Genomic DNA, 10,950 nt, shown 5'->3' on the forward strand with positions numbered 1-10,950 from the left:
CTGGGGTGTGTGCAGTGGTGGGAGCTGCCCCCTCTGTCCACCTGGCCCAGCTGAGCAGCGCCTGCCTCAGCCCAGCCCTACTCCATCCCTCACCCTGGGGGCCTTGATCTGCCCCCCCCCCACATGCTCCTTCCCCCCGCTTTTCCCCCCCTCCACTAGTCTTACCAGCCAGTGGCTGCAGCCCTGAGCTGCTCTTTTAACTCCCCCCTCTTCCCCTTCCTCTGCACTGTCTAATTTTTGCCGCCCCCTCAGCCAGCACCTCTCAATCCCCATCCCACAAACTGCTCTGGGTGAAGCCGCTTTTATCGGTGTTCACTGCTGATAGAACCAAGCAAGTAAGTCCCAGTGGGGGGAGAGGTGGGATGGATAGGGGTGAAGGTTTGCTGGGGGGATGGACCTCACCCCACCCTTTATCCCTTGCAGGTCATGCCTGCCAGCTCACCCCACCTGCGGGTTGTGCCTGCCTTCCCACCCCACCCATGGGTTGTGCCTGGCTCCCTATCCCCTGGTGGGCCCCGATCCCCTCCAGTCTGCTAGACTCCCAATCACCCAGCTAGCCTCCTCCTATCCTGGCTTACCTGATACCGGGCATGCATTTTCAATCAAGACTCCCAATCACCCAGCTAGCTGCCTCCTATCCTGGCTTACCTGATACCGGGCATGCATTTTCAATCAATTTAACTTTCCCCTGATGCCCCCAAATGTCTATACTTAGCCAAAGATAAAGTATAACCTTTACACTAATTTGATACTTAAGCAATAAAAGATTAAGGGTTTGAATAATTGTATATTATTGTGTACATTTTATGTTATAAAGCGGGAATGTTGCATTTGTTTACTAGGTTTTTTTTCTTCTCCAGTGAAAGGAAGCTCAAATTACTTTTAAAATAAACACAACATGTTGTTGAATAAAACTTTGTATATCTGATTATTTAAGAATAGAAGCATTTGTAGCTAATGAACAGATATAATCTGTTTCCAATCACCAAGTCTTCTAAATTTTAGAATTAGTAGATCTCATGCCCTCGCATTTTCATTGTGGGTTCATAAATGGGGAAGAAAGCAAGTGTTCCTGCTTTTGCAGCGTTAAATCAATTATTCAATTTTGAATGAATTAGTCACTGAACTGAACCAGTTGATTAAACTGAAATTAAGAAAATGTTCTTTGCACCTGTTAAGGAGTCTACTGCTGATGTAGCAAAGTAACAAACCCAAGGTGCTTAGTCAGAGGCTTTCACTGTTTCAGTAGTTTGACTTTAAGGATTCACCAGCAAACATATTTTACTTGAATATTTAATGCAATTTATTTCAATAGATTGTAATAAGTTTAAGAGTTAGTATAGGCTGACTTTGGAGTTAGACAGATTTCCTTCTAGATACGAATGAGAATGAAAACATCTGAATTCTGAGGTCAGGTTTAAAAAATATGGCACAATATTTCATGTATTAGGGGCTTGACTCTTCAAGGGATGTAGAGTCTATGCTACTGGATGCAAAAGATCAGCAGAGCCATCACAGGTATTGGAACCTGGCCTCTGACTCCAGCAGACAGACACCATCATGTGTACTCCTTGATGTAAGGTTATCCGCTGAGCCCACCTGGATAGTATCAATTCCTGTTTTATTCTCTCTACCTGAGCTCTGATTAGCTCAGCTCTCAAATTATGACTATTAATGGTGCTGCACCCATGGTGGAGACTTATTCTCCAGCTCATGGAAGAACAACCAATCTGTTCAGTAACTAACCAACCCTTTGCTGCTGAATGGTTTTGGGTACTTCAGTTAAATGGCCTTTCTTAGTCCTTTTGCAGATGTTCAGAGATGCAGACACTGACTTCTCAAGTGCTTATTTGTCTCTCTAAACTAAAATACTGTAGCACTCTTGGCCAGGGGGTTGCAATAGCAGAAATAGTCAGTTGTTAGGTGGGAGGGTTTTGGTTTTTTGGGAGGGAGGGGGGGTGAAGAGTGTGGTGCGTTATGTCACAGGAAGAAGGAGTCTTATGGAGGAGGGAGAGGGAGCAGATTAAGGAGCTGCATGGAAACATATAGCAAATGTACAATAAAAACTGTATTTAGTTGTAAATCAACATGTTTTAATTGTCATAGCAACCAATGAAAATATGCCTTTAAAAAAAAAACCAAAGCAAAATACAATGGGAAAGTTAATAGAAATGAGTGAGTTAAATCAGGCTTTTTGCTTGTTGATCTAAATAGACTTTATATCAGTCGGTCAATCCACCCTGCATTAAACCATAATTCTTCCAGCTGAAATGGATTTAACATCTAATTGCTTATACTCTACAGCCGTAGTCAGCGATGTTTCCAAGTCAGGTCTGAGATGAGCTAATGTTCCAACCTAGCCACTACTGCTGCTTTTTTATCCCATTGTTTCTCCTTGGCTGTGGTGCAGTGTAGCTTCTTACTGCCTGGCCCCAGCAGAGGCATGGGCATGGATGAAACTCCATGCCGTCCAAATGTCTGAAGTCTCCTTGGCTTTGTGGGTTGGGTCCATTTTTCTGTCATTGGTTATTGGTTATTCTCAACATAGAGAGGACTGGATTTATGTGCACTCGGTGCTGTTCTGGTGAGGTAGCTTACCAGTTAAACTAGCGTTTTGTTCACCTTTTGCTCTGAGTGGACTCATGTATCTGATCCAGCAGCATAATTTTCAGTCTCGTTTTATCAGGAAAAAGGTAAAAAGTGTGTGTGGGTGTGCGTGTGTGAGAGAGAGAGAGAGGAAAAAAAAAAAGGCAATTACTTATGAGCTACGAAAAGCTTTCCAGCATCCCAGAGGAAATAGATTCGTGTACAGAAAGCAGGTGGGAAGGCCTAAGGTACAACGTAAACGTGCATAAAAGTATGACATACACTCTAGAAAGCGCTTCTCAAAATGTAGGTATTACTGCAGTAGTGTTTAACCTCTGGCCTTTGAGGCCATGTCATCCAGCCCCTGGGGCATCCCAGGGATCTAGAAATTTGCCAGTGGGGGAGTGCCTGCCAAATATCTGGAGCCATGGAAAGCTCCACAGGCTAGATGTGTGGCTCTGGGTGCTGGATCATGACAATATGCAGTTTGGCCAACATCTGATCAGGTCTAGCATGTGGGGTCAAGCTGATATGTGCAGCTGGGCAGGCGCACTGGATTGCATCTGCAGACTGACCATGCGCTGGGGGCTGGCCTATGGACTGGCCCTGAACCACTCCTCTGGGCCACGGGACCAGAAGGCAGAGCAGTACTATAGTAGTTGGCTGTAAACTTGACTATAAATTAAGGCTTGATATTGTTGCTCTTAGAAATCAGAAAAAAAAGGTTGAGTTATGAGGGTGAGGGTAACTTCATATGCCACATACATTTTTATTAGGGACATTTGATTCAGGAAAGCAAGAAAGATTGACCAAATTGCTGGTATACCTCCTGACTATTGCAAATTAAAAATATATACAGATATTATGTAGAAGACTATTTCAGTGCATATAATTAACTTGCTATATGAGGGAGTTCTTCTCATGGCTTCATAACTGACAAAAAAGCAGTAGTTGAGTAAGAGTGTGGTGTTCTAGGTTTGTGCCTAAGTAATGGGCAATAATCACAATAGCAGTGTGCATATTATCTATTTAGATTAGCAAGCTAGAAACATTATGCAGACATAACACGTTGTGCTAACTAGTAGTCTCTTAACGTCTCAACAGTTCTTATAATTGCTACATTAATAATATTTCATAAGCTGTTAATGTCTAGAAAATGTTTGGTCTTCCTAAAACATCTATGATTTTTGGAAGAAATGATTCTGAGTTGTCAAGTGAATTAACTTTAAAATCTGTAGGAATAAGTAAACATTTTTCTGTGTCATTCTTATGTTTTGTGGACCAAGGCAAAATACTAGGTTATGATGAAACACTCAAAATACTCTTTCTGTGTTACAGTTTGTAACTCTAAGAGCTACATGTGAAAGTGTTTCCTTGTAACAAATGCTTTACCCTCAATAAGGATTTTGGTCAATCATGTAATAGCTGGTGTCTCAAGAATATATTTGTACTATGGTGGTACTAGGAACCTCAGTTTATTAAGCAGTATATTAAATAGTCTCAGAACAAAAAAGATGCTCCCTGTCCACTTTTAAATTAGCTGGTTCAGACATTGCCAGCAGAGTAGCCAAAGCACTGTGGAGGTTGGTGCAGGCAGCTCAGGAAGCTGAGAAGACCCATTTCCCACTACATTGTGGTTCACCTTGCTGTGGCAATGCAGTGCCCATGTTAGGGTATAGTTACACAAACAAGCTACCACAAGGCAAGTTAGGGTGTCAGTTTAAAGTAGGGGTGGGCAAAAATATGGCCTACGGGCTGGTTCTATCCCACCAGGCACTTTCATCCAGCCCTTGGTGCCCACCAATGAATTGTACCCCACCCAGCCCTTCCACCCATGAGGGTGGGAGTGAGGTGCCCACGTATACACATGCCCCAAACATACCCTACTGCACCTTGCTCCCACCCTTGTGGGCGGAAGGGTGCATGCAGCCTGGCCAGCGGGCAGCATCCAGGCGGGGCTGCTGCCACCAGGGACTTGCTCATCTTCCCCAGTGTCCTGCTCACTCTGGGTAGCAGGTAGGGAAGTGCTGGGGGATGGGGGTGAAGCTGCAGCTGGGCCGGAGTGTGGGGCTGGTGGCATTGTGGAGCCCATGCCCAGGGAGGTGATGGCAGTGTGGAGCTTGGGTGGGCAGTGTGTGGGTGTGAGAGAGGGTGGAGGGGTCTGGGGCCCCTCCCACACTCCTCCCATAGTGTGCATCCTCAGCAGGTGGTGGCAGTGCAGCAGCAGCAGGTGGGGGTGCTCAGGGTGCTTGTGCCTTGCACAGGTGCTAGTGCCTGATGGGGCACAGCTCCAGCCAGTGCTGCATATTGTGGTGAGGCATGCAGCCCCTGCTGCTGGGCAGTCTCTATCACTGGTGCTCCCCGCCACGTGCATGCAGCCCCCATACTCGCATGGCAGGGGAAGGACACATGCATGGTGTGGGGGGGGGGAGGGGTGGTGGTTCTCAGTGCATATCTGGAAGTGGACCAGAATCACTTCTGGGTCTGCCAGGGAACATGCGGGGCACCCCCACCTCCAGCTCGGTAACTGGTGCCTCCTGGGTCTTGGGGGGCCACCCAGGGTCCCCCTGTTGCCAGTTGCTGAGCTGGAGCGGTATGGGGCGGGGGAGGTCCCTATGTGCTTGTTGGCGGACCTGGAAGTGGACTGGAAGTACTTCTGGCCGACTTCCGGAAGTACTTCCGGTCCACTCCCAGGTTGGCTGCTGAGCACGTGGGGGGCCCCTCCACGCTCCTGTGGGATGCTCCCTCCGTCCCACCATTGCAGCGTTCGTGAGCCGTGCCTGGTACCTTAAGGTATATAGAAAAAACATTTAAAGCTGTGTCTGTGAACAAATCGCTGATTCTCCGAATTGGCATCAAATCTTCAGATTTGGATGTGGCCAAATTGAATCAGGACAGTGATCCAAATCAATGAATCAAATCAGTGTCCCTGATTCGGGCCTAATCTGAATTGAATACGGCCCATTTCACACACCCCTAGTAGCTATACCTTTAACTGGTTTAAAACTAACTTGAGTGTTTCTACCTTACATGAGTTGCAATGTAAACATCTTAAGTTGGGGTCAGCAGCCTTTTAGAGTAGTGGACCACTGCTCCCTTGTGCACTGCTAATCTCTGCCCTAAGAGCAGTGGGAAGGAGTGAATTTGGCATTAAGCAGTAACGGTAAGGAATGACAGTAAGCAGCACCTGACACTGGAGGAGAGAACAGCTGGCTTTTAGAGGAAATCAGTGATATGGCACCAGGTGGAGTGGGGTGATATGCCAGGCCAATCCGCCATGCTGCCATGGGCCAAATCCAGCCTGCAGGCTGTAGGCTGCTGACTGCTGCATTTAGTTTTTCCTGCTCCTTAATCATTTTCAGCATTACTGCTATCCTTTGCTTCCCACATGGCTGCAGACTGGGTGGTACATTCACAAGGTTACTCCTTAACTCCTTGAGTCTTGTGAACTAGTTTGAGTATGTATGTAATATCTATGTTCGTATTGAATTAAAAAAAAAAACTAGGAACTCTCATTTTTAAGATGTATGCCTTGGTCTCCCAACTAACCACACAAACATGCCTGCTTCGATTCCCACTCCTGGTTATTGTGTTGGCATCTTAACTTGTTCTCATCTTAACTGAGCTCTTCTGGCAAGGAATTAATTATTTTATTTGGTAAAATACCATGCACATCTGTGGTTCTGCAAGTAACGATAATCTAACTCCACTCCAGGCAGTATTTTTAGATATTTTTATTAATATTTCTGCTGGAGAGGAATTGCGAATCTATTTATGTAATTGTCAAAATTGTTTTAAATCTCTGAAAGCAGAAAGGATTGCTTATGAGAATTTTGTTGTGATACTGTTAGGACAGGTTTTCAGTTCTGACTGTGCACTACTTTTCAGTTATGTGTTTGCCAGCATTGGTAGAAATTAATCATGTTGGCCCCTTCCTATGTGTGAGCATCGTGTAAATGTCTTAAAGTAATTGCCAGCATCTCCTCTGTTTCCCCAACTGAAGCTTAATAATTTGGCCATGACTAGGAATCATCAGCAAAAGTGATCAAACTCGGTCTTACAAAGTAAATAGTTGTTGGCAATGTGTATTTTTGAAAACCTTTACAGTGCTCAAAAGATTAACACCCCCTGTATTAATTTCTAGGGGAAGCAGTTGCAACTGAAGTTTCCTCCTCTTTTGTGATTTTGTCCACATGTACTTTAGTAGTACTGGTAATACTACTTGTGAACTGTGTATCCTGTTGTAAAGATCCTGGGATAGACTTCAAGGTAAGCACTGAATTTTAAAATGGTTCAGAGATAATCTTGTGCATTATATTGTCTTGCAACTCACATACGTGATTCAGAGAATCTTTCCATGGTAGTAGTGTTTAAGAAAGTTTTCTTATCACTGTATTTTCTTTCCTGAAACAAACAGCTTCTACACTTATCTGCTAGGGAGCAGCGCTGACTGAGAATAAGTACAGAACTTCATAGATTTCATAGCTGTTAGGGCTGGAAGGGATTTTGCAAGATTATTGGGTGAAGTCCCCTGTCTAAAGGGCAGGAAAGTCAGCTGGGGTCAGCTTAGTTCAGTGTGTATATTTTCGCAAGGTATTTTAACTTAATAGAGTAAAGTATCTTTGCTAGTAATCTTACTTTTTATTTAACTTTTCAAAATTGTTGATAAAATGAGGGTTTTCCATATTGCCCATTTGGGGTTTCTTTAATTGGTATTTTAAGTAATAACAGGATATAAGGTAGCTTAAATCAGTAAGCAGTTTGAAGGTTATATAGGTCAACCATAGCGCTACTCTTTTATCTAGTGGAGAAGTTTTGGTAAGTATTCAAATACAACTAACTTTAACTTCTGAAAGCTTGGAATCACTTTATCATTGCAAACAAAACTCAGCTACTTTGAGAATTTAGCCCAATCATATTATTACAAGGGCAGTATCTTATTGAAAGATAACTTATTTTTGCTCATCAAACAAGAAATACTTCAACCTTGTAACACAGCTTATATTAAAAGTAAAGAATGGGAAAGTATAGAGTTATTGCTGCTGTTTGTTTTTGGAAATATTGGTCCTTTCCGGAAAGCCTGTCTTTTTTTTAAATGAAGTGCATTTTAATATTAACACGATACCTTATCTTACACTTTTCTTTTTCTTAGAGACATTAGATTAATTTAACTTAAGAAGTCTTTGTTTGTTTGGGTTTTTTAAGTTTTATAATATGCCACAGTGGAGACTATGAGGTGTTTGACACCTGGGATTAAGGTAGTCAAGTTTGCGTTCAGCTCTGAAAGTGTAGAAGTAATACTTTGGCCTTCTAGTTTAGAAAGTAAGATTCCTTGCATTTTGTTTTATATAAGTATCTTTCCCCTTGCAGGAATTTGAAGATAATTTTGAGGATGAAATTGATTTTACGCCCCCAGCAGAAGATACTCCATCTGTTCAATCTCCTGCAGAGGTTTTCACTCTTTCAGTTCCGAATATTGTTTTACCAGCTCCGTCGCAGTTTCAGCCTCTTCCAGGTAATGGGAGACTACTTTGAATATGAAACCAAAGATGACCAGAGCTATTAAGGTTGCTTTCTAGTATATGAAATTACTGTTTAATTGAGATATAACTGAATACTTTGGATATTACTCCTCTGTTTATCTAAACTGCATGCAAATTTTTTTTGTAAATAAGGGGGATGCCTTTATTGCAGCACAACTTTATGAAACCAGAACAATTATTTTTGATAGTAGATTAAATGTATTCTTACTTCCTTTTCCCAAATTTGCTGAAACACTGGGTTTCAAAAAGGTGCTTTCATAATTATATAATTCAGAAAATTATGCTCTATAACAAATATTTTACTAATATGAGTGGAAAAATAAATGCATGCTGCTAGATTTAATTTGGACAGCTACAGCATTTGTTTTAATTGTTCTGTCCCATGGAGCTATATCTTCTTCCAATGAAATTAATAGGACTTCGGCTGTTGATTTTTATATGGAAGAACGTGCTTCACACTTAGGGAATTTCTTTAGGGCCTGAAATTTGAGCTGAACCCATGTTTGTTACAACCTTGTTATCCTCATTGTAAACTTGCCTTGCTACAAACATGTGATACTGATATGAGATGGTATCAGCCTGATTTTTTTTTTTTCCCCCTGCCCCAATGGGATGAGAATAATTTTTTAAACTATGTGTTGGAAAGCAGAAACTATAAAAGAAAGTAAGTACCTTTAATTTAATTAAACATCTCAAATATTACACAAATTGCATATTTAGTCTATAATATGGAATTACTGATTTCAGATGCATATAACTCTGAACACAAAATAATCTCTCATACGTTTGATCAAATGCAAGTGTTCATATAGGAGAACCAAAGAACTTGGTAATTAGATTTTTTTAAAAAGAAAACCACTGAGTAAATGGCCCTTATACTTCACTTATACTTTAATGTGCCTGTATTTGTACATGCAGTTTGCTGTGCAATTTTATACCTATGCTATTTATTAATATGGTCTTACTCAGGTTACCAGTTACTCTATTAAAATACTGTGGTTATAGAGTATTTAACCATATCACAACAGCTTTCTTTTGCCAAGCACTTAATATGTTGGCTAGAATGTGCTTTTTAAATGGTTGACCATCTTGTAGTTGAATGCGAATTGTAGATATTAGTGATTTCAGATATTTTTACATGAATCAATCAAAAAGGCCTTGTATACAACTTTTGCAGGTCATCAGTTCAACAATAGAGTAGACGCTTGCACATTTTGTGTGGAGTAGAAATGATTCAGAAACTGTCTAGGAACATCAGGTTATCTTGCATGAGCACAGGAAGGTCTTCATAAGAGGGAAAAAAAAAAGTGGTGGTATGTCATTAAGGCCATTTGTTTTCATGTGTTATCTCTATGTATTGCAGGCTTTTTTGCATGATATAATTATGTCATCTTACTGTGACTCAGATTAGAGAATCTCTTAGCTGAGACATGATGAATCAGAGCAGTTCCATGGGAGCTGTCCTAATGTATCATGTCTGGAATCTGCCTGTTGAAGGAAGGCTGAGATAACCATCTATGCAATGGATCAGTGGTTCCCCAATCTCAATTTGTCAGGATCTGGTGATGCAATTCCTGGGATGTACTGAAGTCTGACAGTCAATTTCTTTCACATCTGTACAAACAAGCATGCTTCTGCAGCCGGGTTAAGGGGTCCAGTGCTTGAAAAAGATATCCACTCACTACTGATCTGACTAGGTTAAGCCTAGTAAGAAACATGAAATTCTTATGCTGCCATCCTCACAAATTCACACAACTTTAAGAAGTTAAAACTTAAAAGGATAAGCAGCTGTCTGTATGCTATATTTAATAACTTCCAGAATACAGCTTTAAAAATATTACTACAGTGAGTGAACAAGAAGCAGAGAAAATACTAAGCATATTTAGTGCAACTTACTGATTATCAATGAATAATATCTGTTGTACAGCATATAATGAGACCTATTTTTTTGCTGTATTCCACCTGTTATTTCTTCTTCCCCTTCTGGTTTCTTGTAGTAGGAAAAAAGACAGCATGTTCTAAGTTCTCTTTCCTGTGTTTTTGTGATATATTTTTTTTCCAAACGAAGTTTCAGTTCTTTCTTTCCTAATGTTGTGCTCTCTTTCCTTTGCCTTTAATCTTACTTTCCCACAAAATTGTATATAACTTCTATTGCCTTCCACTTTTTGAATCGGTTGTATGCATCTTCCTGTATTCCACATGTAGATGACTGGTAAATATTTCCAAGACCTTGTAGTCAAAGGACTAAATTTAATAGACACAAAAATGAGTTTGAAGAAGACCTCCATCATAGTGAGGGGCCAATCAGGGATTCTTTTATTGGGGTTCTCTCTGGATCTTACTTGTGAGCCTAGCCTGTCATACTTGCCTGCAGTGTTTATACTCCAACCTCAAGAACCTTATACTTGAAATAATGGTTATAAACCTGAACCTCATGTGCCATCTCCCAGTCTTTTTTTTTTGTAAGTGAGAAGGAATCTCTCCAGCCTCCTGGCCACAGCAAAAGATGGCTCTACCATCAGTGGTTCTTAGTATTTTTTTAGAGCCAAGACACTTCTTGGAAAATGTCAGCTCTTAGTTTTCACTCTTTTTGTCTACCAAAAAGCAATAGAATAGTTTTTCCATTGCAAATAACTTAGAAAGACTAAATCTATGAATTTCTATTTGAAATCTCCGGATTTATCTGGTGAATCATGTTTGCAAACCTAACAGTGCTAATGTTGCATAGCACCCCACAGCTCTTCTGAAAGGATCTCATGGCACCTTGGTTAAGAATCGCTGATCTACATCTCTCAAATAACTTAAAAAAAAAAAAAGAAAA

General features: G+C 41.2%; 1 protein-coding gene across 1 annotated transcript in view; it reads left to right on the forward strand.

Moving 5' to 3' along the window:
• Positions 1–10,950, forward strand: part of LMTK2 (lemur tyrosine kinase 2) — a 71,513-nt gene that overhangs the window by 18,230 nt on the left and 42,333 nt on the right. Inside the window, exons 2-3 of the mRNA XM_019512883.1 lie at positions 6,731–6,855; positions 7,957–8,101. Coding sequence (XP_019368428.1) covers positions 6,731–6,855; positions 7,957–8,101 — 270 coding nt within the window. The remainder of the gene's footprint in view (positions 1–6,730; positions 6,856–7,956; positions 8,102–10,950) is intronic.

The sequence above is a fragment of the Gavialis gangeticus genome, unplaced genomic scaffold (genome assembly GCF_001723915.1).
Source record: "Gavialis gangeticus isolate Ggan-Ray unplaced genomic scaffold, GavGan_comp1, whole genome shotgun sequence".
In the NCBI taxonomy this organism is placed as follows: Eukaryota; Metazoa; Chordata; order Crocodylia; family Gavialidae; genus Gavialis; species Gavialis gangeticus.